We start from the raw sequence: 18729 nt of genomic DNA on the forward strand, positions 1-18729 counted from the left end.
GCTACTTCAACTCTAATGTAATGTAATACAAAACTATCCGGATTGTTTATTCTCATTACCACTACAAAAGTATAGAAGTAAGTAGTCCCCTCCCCAATAGATATTATTTAACCTATTAATAAAGAAGGATGTATTACGACACCACAAATTCTAATACTTGTAACATTTGATTACTGTTAGTATTTAAAAGGAAGCCAATTAAATAACGTGTATGCTATTTTACACATTTAAATTATGCTGAGAGGAGGCCCTGGGTTTTCCCTAGAATGCTGAAAAGTTGATGGCAAAAAAAAAAAAAGTTTAGAAGCTCTGTTTTAGAGGGAGAGAAACAAATAGAACACATAGAACCCAATATTTTATTTCATTTCCTCTCTCCGCAATGAGGTTTTTACAAAATCCACATCCTTTACTCTTGTCACTCTAATGATCATTTCTCATTTGCTGGCACCAGGTCTTTGTAGATGCTCTACATTTTTAAGTGCAGTGCATTTTAAACTGGCATATTCAACCTTTTCCCCATCCTGTACTTCACAGATTAATGGCCATCCCCATAGTAGCAAAAAAAACCAAAACAAAACAAAAAAACAAACAAAAACTCTTTGTTTTCAAACCTTTTCATTTATTCATTCTCTATTCATTCTATCATTCTTCATTCAAGGAATAAATTTAAGTAACTTCAGGGGAGTCTGCCTTAATAGATGGTCCAGAATGGGTGTGTCTGAATGAAGGAGGCTGCTGTCCTGCTGGAAACCACACTTCCTGTGTAGCAGAAAGCCACTCCCCACCTCCCTGACTAGCTCAGCATCTGACACTCTTTCTTGCAGCTTTGCACAGAAGGGTCAATTTTGCCCAGCAGGGAGAGACATGCTGATCCTCCAAACCCTTCTCCCCACTACAAGAAAGGAGTGGCCTCTGGCTTGGGTTCATCTAGGTGTTAATCCCTCTGGTGGCCCACTCTGATCTCTTAGGTCAACCAACCGCCCATTCGGGAAAAGCCAATGCCCGGCTCCCTGAACAAGCAAGGATGGATCCCAAGAAAATGCCAAGGGACCCGAGCGCGCTTACCAAGCCTCCACAAAGGCTGAAGACGGCTGTGTGATCCTCCCGAGCATTGACCTGGCCGCGGTAGAAGCAGTGGCGCAGGTCTGGGGGCGCCGTGCGGCGCTCCTCAGCCCGGAGCGCAGGGGCTCCCAAGTGCACCTCGGTGTAGCCGGCAGCCAGGAAGGCCGCGTCGGCGCTCAGGTTCAGCTGGAAGACCTGGCCGTAGGCGCGGATTCGGTAGTGGGTCCTGAACGGCGTGGGCTCCAGCGCCTCGGCGCTGCGCTTCCTCCGGCTGAAGTGGTGGCTCTTTGGGAACACTTCGCCGAACTCATTGACCCGCGCGGGGGTCACCACTTCGTAGGAGGCCAGTGTCCTCACCAAGGCTTCTGCAACCACAGCGAAAAGGCCGTTGAGCCCCTACCCGTTTCCAACTCCCCAGCGCCGAACTTCTTCAACCAAACGTCCCAGCCAGAGAGCCGAGGCCCCAGGTCCCCATACCCCCGGCGGGGCGCGACGAAAGAACACACGCTGGCGAGCGCGCGCGCACACACACACACGTGCGCTCTGTGAGTGTGCCTGCCTGCTTTCCCACAACCCCGATTCGCTCCACCCTCCCCAAACAGGGACCCTGACACTCAGGGCCCTCAGCAGCACCTCCTTCTCGCGCCCCTCTTCGCCCCCCTGCCGCCGCCAACTCGTGCCCCGCGGGCGCCCGCGCCACCCTGCTCCACGCGTCCCCGCCGCGTGGTCCCCGGAGGGAAACGTGTGCCCCGCGCGCGATTCCTCGAAACACCGCGCAGCCGCAACCTCCGGGGATGCTTGGGGCTGACTGATCCCGGAGTCCCGAGAGTCCCGGCTGGGCCAGGGTCCCCCAGCGGGCAGAACCGCTCCCCCCGCCTCCGTCCGCCCGTCCCACTCGGGCACGCGCCCCACCACGCTGCTGAAGGCGCCCCGCGGTGACCTTACCCTGCCTGGGGTGGAAGTGAACTTCCCAAGACCTGGTGATGAAGAGCGAGAGCTGGTAGAGCAGCCCCGTCAGCCACTTGGCCACCCGCATGGTTCCACCGGGGGGATCCCGACCGGGGAGGCCAACCAGAGACGCCTGCCGCCCCGCCGGCTTCCCCGCGCTCCGCTGCCTCTCCTCCCTCTCGCCTGCCGCTCTCCGCGCCGGCAGCCGCGGCGCCTCAGCAGCCTCCGGAGCAGCAGCCCCGGCCCCGGGCCGGCCCGTCGCGCCACACCGCCAGCCTCCGCTCGCTGAGCCACTGCTTCATCGCACTGCAGCCCCGCAGCCTCCGGCTCGCAGTCGGCAGCCTCGCTCCGCTTCCTGCGCCCGCACAGCCCTCAGAAGCCCTCTCCTTGCGTCCAGCCCAGCGCGAGGAAGCGACCCGACCTAGCAGGAACGGTGCCAATATAGCCACCCCGGGCCTGGCGAGCTGGGGGGGAGAGCCCGCCCCCAGGGGCCGGGCCCGGCCAATCAGCTGGAGGCGCGGCCCGGGCTCGCCCTCCGGCGCGCTGCCCGCCCCCAGCCCCTAGCCGCAAGCGGAGTGCGGTCGTCGCAGGCTCCGGCTGTGGGCGTGCAGCGTGGTGAGTAGCCCGAGGCCCAGTTGGACACCATCCCGGTACCCGTAAAACCTAGGACTGATACAAGTTGCGCGGCCGAGGTCCAGATAGGGGATAGGTGTGCGAGGTTTTAGTTCTTACAATGAAATGGCAAGCATCAGAAGGAAAGTTTCTGTCATGTTTCACGGTAATTTTAGGCTTCTCAAACAAGATAAAGTAAGCTACAGCGGAAAATTCTTGTAGGCAGAGGATGCTACCAGCGAAGCTTAATGGCCAGGCCTCATTTGCAAGTACCCCTGTGCACCCGGGGGGGTTGTTGTGAGTTTCAGTGTTGGAGGGGAAAGCAAAGGTGAGGTTGCAATCAGCAAACACTTCTGGGTGAGAATTTCTGGCAGTTGCCAGAGAAAAAAGGATCTCAGTCTCCAAAGTTCCAGTAACTTATTGTGACTTTTTTCATTTCAGTATTCATTTTTGTACTTAATTTTGTATAAAGGGCCCCCCAAAATTATATAAATGTCAAGCCCCATGAAACTTGGATCTGCCCCTGGGTCATTGTTTTTATGAGACTTTCTGCTGGTAGTTTCACAGTATTCATATGTCTTTTGTTTATAATATCCAAATGACCCCATGTATCCACAGTTATCTTCCTCAGCAATTATTGTAGCTCTGAATCCAGTTGAGTCATCTTGTGTCTGTTAAATTGGATAAACCTCAATGGCAACAGAAAGCAGTCATCATTTCAGAACTCCTTCCTCATTTCCCAAATCCACCTGTTTGATTTACAGGTTACATAACTGTTTCTCCCTATAACCAGTATGGAAAAAAAAAATGAAGTGGAAGTGGTCAGATATTGTTGAAATCCAACCAAGGGAGAGAAAGAATATGAGTATAAAAAGTAAAGGAATTATATGGGTAACTCTTCATGAACACAAAGGAATACACTCTCAATTTAGTCCCTGGCTGCCCTTTCTCCTGTGAGCTCACAACAATGAAAATTCTGTTTGCTTTGAGTTGACCTCTCATGACAGACCTCCATACTTTTGTATCAAATGTGGAACAATCTTGTCCAAGGAAGGAGAGTTTCTTACTTTTGCCAAGGAAATTACCCAGCTCTGTAATGGTAATTCTTCCACAATCTATCCCCTTCTTTTGTACCCCTTGCTCACAAGTGTCATTTTATTCATCACAGAATTACAGACTTCTCATGTTGTTTTTCTAAATTAATCCTACTGTTACTCTAAACAAAACAAAAATGGACTTGACCCACACTTGTCTGTTTAGTGGTTACCTTCAGTACACTGTAATTTAGAGTCATTCCAATTACACTGCAGCTCTGCATCTTTACCTTAGGAGCTATGCCTACCTTCATACAAATAACAGAAAATAGATCTGCACCTGTTTAACTGGCTATCTGACTGCCGACTGCAGGCAAAGTAGATACTTCATTTCCATCACAGAACGTTTGTCACTCAAAGTAGTATTTGCAATGTGATATTTGATTTTCAACCTGCTCTAACTTTTTGGAAACAATGTTCTAAGAATAGGGCCATTTTTTCCTGTTTTAAAGGAGCGGGAAAATGTACGAGATATGTATTTTATTTCATTATAATCTTTACAGTGTTCAGTAAAGAACATTATTTCCTTCATTTTATAGAAGATAAATGTTACACAGTATCTAAGTAACTAACTGGATATCTACAAACTCTTTCTGACACCAAAGTTTTTTCATTATACTAGACTAGACCCATTACGATATTCACATTATTTGTCTCTCTTCCTTTCTCCTTCCCTACCAAGTGAAAATGTCATGAATAAGCTAATCTATGCCATTTAAATCAAGCATTTCTCCACATGGGCAATTATAGCTACCACTTATGGAATTCCTTGGACATACCAGGCACTGTACAAGAGACTTTAGAAAGGTTACCTCGTTTAATTTATGCATTCCCCCCAAGAGAAATTAGGTAAATCACCCCAGATCACACATCAAGTTAGACTCAAATCTCTTTGGTCTCAAATTCCATACTTTTTAAGAGTAGATTGTATTCTTCATACTAGCTCAAATCTCATTACAGTCGTAATGATCAATCAACAGTAAAATAGATCAATAGATTGTGATATATGCCCACAGTGGAATGCTGGACAGACTGAGAACATATAATCTATAGCCGCATGCAACAACATAAATGAATCTCACAAAAAATATTATTTAGAGAAAGACTTAGAGCCCCCCCCCCCGAAAAAATATATAGTGCATATAAAATGACTCAATCTATATGCAATATACAAAAGCAGGCAAAACTGCTCGATTTTATTAGAAGTGGCTAATTCTTAGGGTGGGGATAATAGAGATTGGAATAAAGATGAGTGAGCTTCTAAGATGCTGATACCATTTTGTTTCTTGATCTATGTTCTAGTTGAAGAGGTGGTGTGTGAAATTTCTTACATCTGCAGTCTTGTGTATTTTCATATCATAATGATATGTATCATTTTTCTGTGTATATGTGCATGTAATAATATAATAAACATTTTTAAAGTACTTACTATGAAAAAAACACCACTATTTCTTTACTATATGGAAAAAGTTTAAGAGAACTTCAGGTATTAAATATTAAAATAATCTTTTGAGGTAAATATTTATTTCCAGACACAACTTAATCCAATAACCAGAACCTATAACTAGAATCTCACAAGACAAAAATGTCAAGAAAATTCTAACAAAATATCTTCCATGGCTATTGTCAGTCATTTAACTACTTATTCAATTTTTCTTTTAAAAATAAGAAAAGAAAGAAAGGTTCAACACAACAACAAAAAATGAAAGAAAGAGGGGTATACATCCCTCCGAAGAACATTTTTATTTTATTAAAATACATTGCTAACCGCATGGTATTTAACTCATGACTTAGAAAAGGAAGAAAGGAGGGAAAGAAAAGAAAGAAAGGGAGGAAGGGAGGAAGGAAGGAAGAAAGAAAGGGAGAGAGAGAAAGGGAGAGAGAGAGAAAGAAAGAAAGAAAGAAAGAAAGAAAGAAAGAAAGAAAGAAAGAAAGAAAGAAAGAAAGAAAGAAAGAAGAAAGAAAGAAAGAAAGAAAGAAAGAAAGAAAGAAAGAAAGAGGAAAGAAAGAAAGAAAGAAAAGAAAAGAGAAGAGAGAGGGAGGGAGGAAGGAAGGAAGGAAGAAAGAAAGGGAGAGAGAGAGAGAGAAAGAAAGAAAGAAAGGGAGGGAGGGAGGAAGGAAGGAAGGAAGAAAGAAAGGGAGAGAGAGAGAGAAAGAAAGAAAGAAAGAAAGGAAAGAAAGAAAGAAAGAAAAAGAAAGAAAAGAAAGAGAGAGAGAGGGAGGGAGGAAGGAAGGAAGGAAGAAAGAAAGAAAGGGAGAGAGAGAGAGAAAGAAAGAAAGGGAGAAGTGAGAGAGAGAGGGGGAGGGAAGGGAAAAAAAGGAAATCTAATAACTTTCCTCTGATTTTGAGGGATTCGTAAATAATTCACAGGTTTTCTTTTAAGCCATGATGTACTTTTACCCAAGAGAATGTAGAATTCTGATGGGTCTAATCATTATTTTACATCTAAAATGTTACTTTTTTACCTTTTATACTATTCTGCATATTAAGGTTCATAACCTGTTGGTTGCACAAATATTATAGGATTATTTGATAGAAGTATTTTTGACACAATGGATTCACATTGAATACATCAATTAAATTTCTATAGAGAGTAATGATAATGGTCCATGAAAAATGAAATATAATTGGAAGTATCAACTGCTTTAAAAGGATATAAGTTTTGGGCTTCCCTGGTGGCGCAGTGGTTGAGAGTCCGCCTGCCGATGCAGGGGACGCGGGTTCGTGCCCCGGTCCGCCCACATGCCGCGGAGCGGCTGGGCCCATGAGCCATGGCCGCTGAGCCTGCGCGTCCGGAGCCTGTGCTCCGCAACGGGGGAGGCCACAACACTGAGAGGCCCGTGTACCGCAAAAAAAAAAAAAGGATGTAAGTTTTTCCAAACATTTACACATCGTTTCTGTTTAAATGGCCTTTATATTTGGAATTCTGCAAAATATAATGAACTGATGTGTCTTGCTCCTGAAAATTGGTTTTCCGTCAATTATTCTTGAAAAGAAGTTCTTGATCGTTTATGGTCTAAGATCCATATAGACAAAATGCTTCCTTCTAGACAAAGTATTAAATAAGTAATATATTGTTCATTTCATTTTGCTACTGAGACAAAATTCTAGCAATCTATTAGGGATAGAAAAGGTCAGGAAAAATTATTATCACTAAGATTTATTTAAAATTCTACACTAAGGCAAAGATATAATACATTTAGAAAAAGCAAGAATAACTTTCCTCTAAGGAGGTGTTAAATTGGAATTGGACACTGTGGCATATAACCAGTAGACTTTTTCGCCAGGAAAAAAAAATGGCAGAAGATCAGAATACACAGGAGCCAGTCTTGAAGTTTACCCCAGTGACATGACTGAATGCCAAATAAGGTGGAATGCCACCAGGATGGGGTGAAAATAAGGCAAGGAGCCTCAGCAAACAAATGAAGGAAAGGATGGCATCATTCCAAGGACAGAAGAAGAAAGGAGTGCTCTTTCCCAGTCCAGCTTGAATTACAAAACTCTGGAAGCAATGGGAGGAGCTAATAATACAACTCTGTTCTAGCTCGGGAGGTGCCTGGCTAACATGATGATGACTGAGCGGTTTAAATATAAGACTCTACTGGTGTGTTTGCAAAGAGTCAAGTAAATGCCTTCACTCAGGAGAATATGACACCAAACAAAAATTCACCTGTGCCGTTTTGTTTCAACATCCATTACATTTTTCAAATATTATAGCCATTTATTTTATAAAAATATGGACTAGTTAGACTGATACTCAAGGACATTGTCACACCAAAAAACAAATATGTCAAATCTCTTACTCTTACTTTTGCAGTCTCAATGTGTTTTCTTACTGATAAATTATGAAGACTGGACTGGATCATTTCTGTGACCATTTACAAGCCTAACATTTTATGTCGCTGTAATTTTATGATTTGAAATAAAGTATAAAAAACACACAATCACCAGGGAGTGGAAGAGTTTGTGGACTGAAAAAGGTCAATATGGATATCGGATCTTTATTTTAAAGGGAGGGTAGCAAAAATGGATGATGCGCTTTGGGATATAATACAGGAATTTGAAGAAATGTTTTATTCCTTTATGAAACAAAATAGGGTGGGAAACAAAAGCTGAAATCAATATTTTGGCATCCAATGGAGGTCTATGCAGCTCAAATGAATTGCATGTAGTCAACCAAGTTTCACAAACAGGTTAGAGAGAAAAGTAGGCATTGCACGGCCATTTTTGAGATATTCTATAGAGGTAAGATTTATGGACACTGATTTTTTTAGTTCCATCCTTTTACACTGCACACAAATATAGAAAGAATTCCTCAACTATTAGGGTGATAAAAACTGAAATGGACTCAACAGAAATGCAGGGTCTCCATTACTTCATATACTCACCTGTGTAAACTGAGACCAAAAATATATTTCATGTAAAGGCATGTAGTTTTTACAGAAAATTAAAGTAAGAAAGACGCTTTGAAGCAAGCATAATTTTATATTGTTTTTCGATTGTTTGCTTTTTCCTAATTTTATTTGCAGGTGCAGGAAAAATGGTTGGAAAAGTGTGTTTCAGAGCCCAGTTATAAGCCATATGAGAAAATCACTTTACCTGTTTTATTGCTGCATACTTTGTGTTAACCCATTGCCCAAGCTGCATATTTATTTACCAGACTTACTCTCAGTTGCATAGTGAATGTATTCAAAACTCAAATACATTTCAAGGCCTCCACTGAGGACCTTAAATTTTTTTTTTTTAGTGACTCTAAGAAAAATTCTTAAAAAGAATTTCAATCTGTTTTAAGAAAAAGTAATGGTCCCTGTCACATAGTACAGTAAAACAAATATACTGGTTTGTTTAATTAATATTATAAATGAAAACATTCTTATTTTTGGAACTGTGAGCATAACCTCTCTATCTAACCATCTATCTACCACGTGATTTGCTTGACCAAAATTATTCAATGTATATAATTTAAAGATAAAACCATCTTCAGTCTGGCATAGCTACGTTAAGTGAACTCTTAGAAATCACTTTGAACGTATACTACATCTGCCTAAGGAATGCCTTACATAGCCTTTTTTCACTTATGTGGTCTTAGATAAATACAATAGGTGCTATTCTAACTTTCCTTTACTTTTGAGGTGATGCTGAGAACACACAAAATTTGTAGTATCCAAAATAGAAAAGTTGCTGAAATGCGGACCAGATATCATCTCTTACTGTCATGTTTTCTCCATCCTTCCAGAAGGAAACAAAAATTCTAACATGCCCACTGAACATGAGGCATATGAAGTTGGAAATCTGGAAATTACCTAGATCCCCATTTCCCTGAGTGAATACAAAATAAGGAATGGTAAGCTAAGTTATCTATTTTTGACAGTAGCTTTCCAGGATCTGGATCAGACCTTAAAGCATTGAAATATTTATTAATTATTCTTGTGGTTTGTCTCACCTAATGTAAGCACCAGTGAAGGTAGGAGGAGCAGGGTGGGGAGCTCAGCCTATGTATGAAATCACCATGGAAACCACATCTATGAGTAATCAGTGAGAACTGGCAGGCACGGTTCTGCACTTATTATTACAAAGCCCCACATGTGAACTTATTTAAATCCCCTCTCACTTTGTCTCTATTTTGAGTTAAAACAATACTCAGGGTTTTCTTTTTTCCAGAGTAGTCCCTGAGTGTTGTGTAACCACAGATCCCCACCAGCCTCTCCTCTCAAAACTTGGCCCAGCATTTCTCAAAGCATATTGGAAATATCTATCATCTCTCTCTCTCTCTCTCTCCCCTCTCTCTCTTTCAGTCTCTCTCTTTCAATCTCTCTCCTCTGCCCCATATCTCTTCTTAATATAGGAACAAGGATAGAGATATGCCCACCTCTGTGGGATTGTTTAATCACAGCTGGAATTGGAAAAAGAGCTATTAGGAGGGTTCATTTCAAGATGCTGTCTTAAAGAATCAGGACAGAATGTTGAAATAGGAATCAAAATCAGATTACTTAAGAACCAAAGTATTTCCAGAAGGACAGGTGTAGTCAAGTAAGAAGGGGAGAAAGTCAAATAAAATGAGTGATAAATACCTATTGGATTTCACAAAAACGAAATCATCGACAGCCTTCATGGAGCTGTTGATATGAAACGGGAGTAGGATGAATGTGAACCAGGGCGGAGGGGGCGCAGACAGTGAGCTCAGAATGAAGTTCAAACAGCTTCGTTATGAAGACAGAGTGGCATCTGAGAGACGCATGTTTGAAAAGGGCTTGTGTTTTCTAAACTTTTTAAAGACAAGTGTCTTGAGCACATTTAAAACCTGATAGGATGGAGCCGGGAGACAGTGAACAGTTGAAGATTGAGAGAAGAAAGAGGCAAGGATGGGATCCTGTGAAGGAGTGGATGGCCTGGCCTTGGGCAGAAAGAGATACCCGGCTGCTAAAGGGTGGGTTACAACCCAGGTGAATATGTCAGTGTAGTGGCAGGAAGTTGAGGAATTCCACTTTCAGATTTCGACTTTCTCTGTGAGGTAAGTAAGTCGCTTTCTGAAAAGGAAGGACAGGGCAGCGGATGAGAAGTGTCAGATAAGTGGAGAAGGTCTGAAAGGAAGGTTTTGGTCCTGATGAAGCCACAAAGGGAGATGCTGGGGGAAATATTGAAGGATGGCCAAGAAGCATTGAGAAGCCACCTAAGGTTGGAGAGTTTGTAGTGACACCAGACCCATGTTTAGGCCATTTTCTTCAGCAGGACCTAGTCACCTAGAAGAAGAAATATTGAGGGAAAATAAAACAGCCTTCTAAAGTATTCCTAAGACTATACCACCTAGTAGAAATTACTTTTGCCACCTTAAAGACCAATTTAAATACATGCATACTCCAGCTTCCACAGGGCACCCAAGATCTGTCATATTTCTAGGTATTAGTCACTGTAAACCTATTTGAGGCCAGAGATCATGCCTTTCTGACATTGTGTCCCAAGGACCTACCAGGGCCAAGCACATAGCAGACAATATGTTGATAAATATTTACTGAAATCAATGCTAAATGGATGGATATCTTCAGTCTACTGTGAAAATAAAACACTGGCCACTTGTCTTCCAGACCAAAAGAAATAAGTATAAAGTAAAAGAAAGGTAGATTGCTTACTGGCAAATTGCATGTGGAAAGACATAAATGTACTTTCAGTTTATTACTAAAGACTATGTATTTAAAAGAGACCCAAGTACACTTACTAAAAGGAGATCATTGTATTTAATTCATGTGTCAGGAGAACAGTAGAAGGAGACAGTAGCCAAAAAACAGAAGGGTGACCTCAGGAAACATGATCAGTACAGATACAAATTTCATAGCCTCAGCGGATGATCCATGGACTTAATCATGAAACCGGAAATAATAGTAGGTAGTCATTATTAAAGTAATATTCTGGGATGCTTATTATGTACCATGTTCTGGGCTCAGCACTTAGATGAATTCTCTAATCTTCACGACAACCCTGGGAGACGGGCACTATTAATATCCTCTTTTTGCACATAGAGGAACAACACTTAGGTGAAATAATTTGCTCATGAGTACAGATCTGGTAAACAGCAGAGCTCATATGGGTTTAGTTCTCTCTGTCACCAGAGTCCACTCTCCTCACCGTGCTATCTTCCCGTCCAGTGCAACCCTTCCTTTGTCAAATGTGAAAACCAAGGCCCAGGGAATTAAGTGAGTTGTCTGTATTCACACACTGTTAATTGTTGATCCATGAGTAGAACTCAGGTCTCTTCATCTCCAGCCCAATAATCTGTTACCCATTCTTCAAAGCCATAAGCCCCGATACATTAACTCCTAGTATTTGAAAATTTTACCTGTCCCCAGTTCATTGACTCAATGAAAAAAATTTGCCCTTAGCTGAGTGACTGGATCCATTTTTGATCTTAACACTTTTGACCAAACTAAAGTGGATCTATCGTAATTCATCACTTAAATAGAGAACATATTTTTAACTCAGATATTTGAGAGAAATCCTGTCATAAGGATCTTCACTATTACCCCACTATTGTGATGTGAGAGCAACAAGAAGCAAAGACCGTATAAGACTGTGGTCAAGCAATAACCTAAGCTCTTTAGATTTATTATTCATTTAATTTTCACAGTATTGTATCACCGAAGATAGGTACAATTAGCACCCCATTTTTCCAGTTCAGGGAAGTGAAGTACTGAGTGTTCCTGTCATATACTTAGGAAATGGCAGACTCCAAACTTGGATCTTGGCAATTCCTACTGAGAACCTTTCATTCGTATTCACATTTATGAATATAAAAGAATGTTAAATAGGACCTCTATAAAGGACCTATCATAACAGGACTTACCAACTGTTCCAGAAGCCATCATTTCTAATAGTCTATGGAAGATAAGGATAGAGATTCATTAGAGAGAAGTTCCCTCTAAGGGGGTTATTAGGATGAATTCCTAGTGATAGGGGCAAAGAGGAATCTTTGGATAGATTGGTGGGGGTGGCATACTCATAGGGAAAGTCAACAGGCATCTCCTTCTCCAACTGGATGCTTCTTTCTAAGTGGGTAAACTGGATAAACCCCTTGGCTCATCCAGGGATAATACAGGAGTGAAGTAGAAGAGTCCTTGAGAGAACCTAATGAAACCCTGGTGTTTGGAGGGCAGAGAGTCTAGTTACGAGATGCACCTGGAGCAGTTTGAAGGTGGCATCTGGCTGCAGTTGCCTTTGGCGGCTAGGTGAGTAGAGGGAAGAGGGAGGGGTAGTGGGAAAGGCAGCTTGCATTTCCAGAGTTTGGCAGACCTGGAGGCAGAGCCCAGTTCTGGTGGGCCACACAAATGTCACTGAAGTAAGGCAGATCCTAGCCTAAGAGAGTTGTCTGGTGGGGGAAGAGTATCCAACAGAGAAGACTATGGAGGGGTCTGCCTCCAGGACAGAAGCTTGAAAAGCTGAAGGTTGCCCTGAAGAGTGAGCTGGAAAAAGTATCACTCCTGACAGGGGATGGTACAATATGGAGGTGCTGAGACCTTTGGGGGTGGGTCTCAGGGGAGACACAGAAGAGCCTCCAACAGGAAGAGAAGCATTCGGACATCTGCCCTACAGGAAGCACCAGCTGCCGAGGTAACAACAGCAGCATCAGTCAGAGAAGAGCAACCCTTTCCCTCTACCTGACCTCCAAAATTATTTCCTGATTTATTCCCTCTGAATTCAGGCTACTTAATAAACTGGTCACTCTCAATCCACAGTAGTTTCTTAACTGGTCCTCTTATCTTCAGTCTAGCAGTTCTCTATCCAACATTTACTTTGCTTTCAAAAACATTTTTCAAAAAAATATTACTTCCTTGCTCTGGCCCTTTCATAATACTCCCTCCCTCCCAGTTAAGACTGAACTCTTCAGTGTTCATGGAGGGGATTCAATAATCTTTTTTCTGTATTCATTTTTCAACATATGAGTGGTTTGACTTATATTTGGACCCACTATGAAGGGAAAAAATTTAATTGATTTCTGAGAATACATTTTAGTCCCCCAAAGTTCTGTGGATGTGTACTTTCATTTCCCCAAACTCACTATGGATGTCACAACTCTGTCTCTCAAGCTGAAATGCTTCCATAACCCCAATCAAAATCCAACCCACCCTTCAAAGCTCAGCTCAAATATCACATCTTCTTAAATTGTTACCTGATTCCCCCAGTTGGAATCAGTTAGTCCTTGGTCTGTATTCTCCTGACCTTTTCTGTATTCTTTTGGTTTTGATCTTATTTCATTCTGTTTCATATTAGAGCTAGCCATGTAGCAAGGGTGCATGACAAAAGCCCAAAATGTACATCCACTCTCAATTTCAATATATCAAGAAATAAAACAAGAAGGACTTGGAAGATTCTAGTTGCATGCAAGTTCAAGGAGTCTGCTTGAAAGAGAAGTGACTGAGACCCTTGAACAAGTCCAGAGTCAAGCAAACCTCCTGACCTATGAGGAGTATGGTTTTTAGTTGAACCTGAGTGAGCAGGGTAGAGGTGGTAGGATTCAGTCCTGAGGCACCAGCAGAAGTGTGCCAGGGACAGAACTTGAGGGATTCATAGTAAGCAGTATCAGTTCCCAACAACTGAGTTTAGGAGCCTCAGGTGAAGAACTTTAAGAAATTGAGCCTAAGAAAGGGTTTTTATCTCTAGGGCAGTACAAAGGATGTTACTTGGGAGCCAGTTAAGAGTTATTTCATTGGAGGGAAGAAGGCTATTTCTTACCTCAGCTGAAGATGAAAGTGATGGGGAAAAAAAGAAAGTATTGACAGGCATGAGGATATGGGCATGGTGTCAGAGGGAAGATGACAAACCCCGAGTCATGATTCGGTCTGTCCCTATGGGTGCGGTGAGAGGCAAGTAACAAAGTGTGTGGGCTCAGTGTGTGCACAGGCACAGAGGAAAGGAGATCAGCAGGGCAGCCCTAACTGATATTGTGTAGTGTCAGTAGCAGTGGCCTCTGATGAATTAGAGAATTAATTTGGAATTAGAGAAACAACCTCTTGTGGCTGCAGGGGGACACTCTAAAGTCACAAGAAGCATGTGTAAACCACTCCACCAGGGAAAGGGGTTTGGATTTGAGTATCACCTACTTCTCACTCCTATGTCCCAGGACGGGAGAAACTGCATGTCAAGGGTTACAGTTGGAGACACTTAATAAATGTCTATTGCATCAATAAGGATGTTGCCGTCTTCTGTGAAAGATCTCATCAGATCTTGCAAAACAGTGTGTCTGGCAATTCTCACTGTATCCTTAACTTTCCATAGAGTAGACACCTGTATCTCTATTGGTTGAACATGCCCCTTTCCCCTTCCTCTAGTAAATGCAACCTCTTCTTTGGCAGACCTGGTCCTCCCCTGCTCTAACTTTTGACATTAGTGAGGTTGCCAGTCATGGTCACACGAACCAGGCTTGCCATTCAAATGGTCCCATCGTTTTAGCAACAGGGACTGGTGTGAAGGATTGGCACAAGACTCAAACTCTGGTTAATCAGCATTTTTCCATAGACATGTTACATACAGAAGCAGGGACCCTGTCTTTCCTCACAGTGGCGAAACTATCATGTTTACAACATTGGAGCTGCTGCTTGCAGCCATGTTCACGGTCGTGTGGAGAAAGCCAGTGGGGAGGAGGAGAGAATGAAGGCCAGCAAAGACAAGCTCGGGTGTGTGTGTGTGTGTGTGTGTGTGTGTGTGTGTGAGAGAGAGAGAGAGAGAGAGAGACAGAGACAGAGACAGAGACAGAGAGACAGAGAGAGAGAGAGGCAGACAGAGAGTAGAGAAAGAAAATACAAGCTTTATTAGGAAGATAGTAATTATATTTTTCAGTGTACCTTTTCTTTATTAACATTTTCCTGCTGTTTAAACAAAAATTATTTTTTAAATCAGAAGAAAACACAAACACATATTGGGAGGACACATGTGAATGTTTCTCATCCTTTAGCTGATCCAGCCTCGCCAGACTTGCCTGTTTTAGACTGTTTATTTCCACTCTATCACCATGTGTGACACTAATGAAGATTCTGGCTTCATAGTCCATATGCTGGAAGCTGCATTGTTTTCTGTAACACTCTGGGGTCCCACTATAAATATTTAAAGCATGTCAAGCTTGTTATCTACAAAGGAGATTCCGGGTAAGAAGTGAGCTCTAAAGCTCTCCTAGAACATTAGAGTGGGGTAAGAGAGTCATTATAAAATCATAAAGCTCTGTAAAATTCAGGCTAACTTCTTATTTTAGAAGTTGTTTTTGATTTTTCTCATATATCTTTCTTTGTATATCCTGTTTCTGACTAGATAGCCTTGCTTAATATTTCTAAAGGAGATCATCGTACTGAATCTAAAAATCAAAGAACTTAAGCCAGAGGAATTTAAAAAAAAAGAAAAAAGAAAAACTGGGGATGAAAACTAAGCAAAGAATAAAATGTTAAGGAAAAGTAAATCAAAATTGTCATGAACACCAAGAGATTTGAAAGCTGAATTATTCAAGGCGGCACATTTTCTGGATTCCAGCTCTATGCTGCAAGAATTGGAAACAGATAACAGAGGCATTGTTACATACTTTTCACTGCCAGCCTTCTGCTGCCACCAGAAAGCACTGCAGTCCCTGTCCTTACTGCCAGGACAAGAACCTTGCATGGAAAATAACATGCAGAGTCCCTAGTTTTGTTTTTAAGTGATAAAGACTCACTTTTAGACGTCTACAGAGAAGCTACTCCATCCAAAGTGTTACCTAATCAATTTGTCTAATAATCTATCAGGGAAGACTTGCTTTATTTTTTTTTTTTAAGTTGGGCACAATTGCAAGTGTAAAGACTGGATATAATAAGGCAGATAATTTTAAAAAATGGATACAATTCCTATCATTTCTCTCCAGCTTGTAATCTTTAAATTGACATTGCCCACATTTATCCTAAGATCATGTAAATAATAGACTGTCTCCAAATTTAACTTTATTACAAAATTTGGTGCCTCCTAACTCCATATACTTTATAATTGAGACTTCAACAAAACACTGCAGTCACTCCTTTTCTTCTTTCCCTTCTTTTCAAATAAACTCCTTTTTGTTTTCTTTTTGAAATTTTTTTTACCCCTCACTTCCACAGCACTATCCATGGGATTTATTTCTTACATGAAAGCAGAACTAGTCTCTGTGTGATTTGAAGAACCTTGCCCACAACACTCTTTTTTTTTTCTCTCCTCAGACTACTTTCTGTTAAGTCCTGCATCTCCAGAAAGCCACAGTTAAGCTGCTGGAAAGTGCCTGAAGGGAGAGAGAGGAAGGGAGAAAGCCAGAGTAGGCCAGTCACTGTCTAGGAAGGGTAGACGCCAAAACGGAGTATCATGGCAATGCCCAGCAAAGGAATACCTGAAAAGTTGTAGTGGAGAGGTGAGTTTTTACGCAGACTTAAGTGATGTAGAGTAGGAGAAAGCACTACTACAGAGCCTGGCGGAGGGAGCTTTTGTACAGTGTTTCTTTCCTTCCTTCCTGCCCTCATTCCTGGTTGTCCATATAACAGAGAACAAGCCTGATGGGGGACACTGCTAAGAGCCCCCTAAAGATGCATAAATGTCCACATTTCCAACAAATCGGACTTAAGCTAACTCAGTATTATGCTTGCAGCAGACTTGTCCTAGACAATGCATGTCTGATGAAATAAGTTTGGAAGGACTAAAAGTTCCCACTCTATCTCTCAGCTAAAATTACATACAGATGCTGCTCTGTGCCTGTATTAACTTGTAACTATGAACAAATTATAAGGTTTTAAGATCACAGAAAAGTTTTTGAAGTTGAAAATAACCACCATTACAGACAAAATAACCTGTCACTTCTTTTAGAGTTCAGGGAAATAAAATGTTGGTGAGAAAATAAAACATTCTGGCTCCATACCAGAACATAACATTATACTCTCATACACTTCTAAAGTGCTTAAGTGTCAGCAAGTGGCTCTTTGTTGAAATCCATCTCCCTTAAAAATATTTAAGATCTTTTTGATTGACAGTACTGAGTGTCTGTTATACATTAGATTATATGTTAACTTTGCTCTAAAGAAATAGCATCCAAACATTTATTTATTGGAATCAAACTTATTGCAAAACCCATCCACAAATCAAGGAAAGAAAAATATTTGATATATTTAATGAAAGAAGTGATATATTTTATTTAATTTATTTATTTATTTATTTATTTTTGCGGTACGCGGGCCTCTCACTGTTGTGGCCTCTCCCATTGTGGAGCACAGGCTCCAGACGCGCAGGCTCAGCAGTCATGGCTCACGGGCCCAGCCGCTCCGCGGCATGCAGGATACTCCCGGACTGGGGCAAGAACCCGTATCCCTTGCATCGGCAGGCAGCCTCTCAATCACTGCGCCACCAGGGGAGCCCAACTATCTGTATTTTAATTCTGCAATGTCATTACCAGTTTCCTGGTTTTCGTTATTTGAAAGGAATAACACACAGAGTTTAGAATCTGGGTATGATAACTTTACATTTCTGTCTGCAGATACTATATCTTATAATAATAAGGTTTTTAAGACATGTGTAAGTTCAGAAAAAAGAGGCCTAATTATAATTTTATGCTGTGGTTTTGATAGTAATGGTTTAATCATAAAGCATAAATAACTGATATGAAATTTAAAGGGAAGTGGTTTTCACCAACACTCTGGTTAATCCGAAAATATGCAATATTAGGTCTCAAAAGGGAGAAAACCAGTTTTCTTGAGATTTCTCTTCTGCAGCTGCATTCTACAGAGGCCTAAAAATCATTGAAATGAACTATCCCAAGGTTCAACCCAAGCCTTTTCTTTAAAGGACACACTGAGGGTAAATTTTTGAGCCTAATTATTATGCCACTTCAAATACACTCCTCCAACGGAATCAGTGGGACACAGCTATCCGCACACACGTTGAGCATCTCAAACGTCTACCCTCTGCCCCTTTTTAGCTCCTCTTCCTGCAAGCTGAGCCATTCTGGCTTTTACTTTCTTTATTCCCTCTTTCCTACTCTCAAAGGGGAAAAATGAATGTGAAAGAAACTGAACCACAGTACCAAGTGCTCGGGCATATATAGATAAGCAGATAGACTCTCTCATACCTAGATTTTTAAACTCCGTGTATAGTTTGTTTCAAATAATGAAAATCAGGAAAATAATTTTTAACTTTCAAGAGTAATAGAGGGCCCAATATGATTTGTCATATATGCCAGGAAGTTCAGAGTCTGGGAGCACCTTCTGAAGATTAGAATCGATACATCAGGCCATTTAGCATACACATTATAACTGAATTTTGCCTTTGTGTTAATAAGTCTAATGCTTTTGGCTATTTTGGACTCATATTAATTGGTCTAAAGGTCAGGAGTTATAGGTTCTACCCCGACCTTAGAACCCTTTGTAACCTTAAGCAATTCATGTAAATGACCTGTTCTAAATCATTTGTCCCCTCATCTGTGAAGTAAGGAAGTTGGACCAAATCAGTTTCTAACCTGTGGGTCAAAAACCTATTCAGGGTAATGGAGTTACT

At 41.6% G+C, this 18729-nt stretch overlaps 1 protein-coding gene across 7 annotated transcripts in view; it reads right to left on the reverse strand.

Annotated features, from left to right (window-relative positions):
* ADAMTS20 (ADAM metallopeptidase with thrombospondin type 1 motif 20) overlaps nucleotides 1-2138 on the reverse strand; it is a 195600-nt gene extending 193462 nt beyond the window's left edge. For all 7 annotated transcript variants that reach the window (XR_014297386.1, XR_014297387.1, XM_082664945.1 and 4 more), the window contains exons 1-2: nucleotides 2008-2138; nucleotides 1066-1427 (exon numbers count right to left, since the gene is read on the reverse strand). Coding sequence is in view for 5 of the 7 variants with exons in the window: in XM_082664945.1 (XP_082521071.1) it covers nucleotides 1066-1427; nucleotides 2008-2098 (453 nt within the window). In the remaining 2 variants the exon portion in view is untranslated. The remainder of the gene's footprint in view (nucleotides 1-1065; nucleotides 1428-2007) is intronic.
* Between the last annotated feature and the right edge of the window lie 16591 nt (nucleotides 2139-18729).

This window comes from Grampus griseus (genome assembly GCF_964374135.1).
Source record: "Grampus griseus genome assembly, chromosome: 11".
In the NCBI taxonomy this organism is placed as follows: domain Eukaryota; kingdom Metazoa; phylum Chordata; class Mammalia; order Artiodactyla; family Delphinidae; genus Grampus; species Grampus griseus.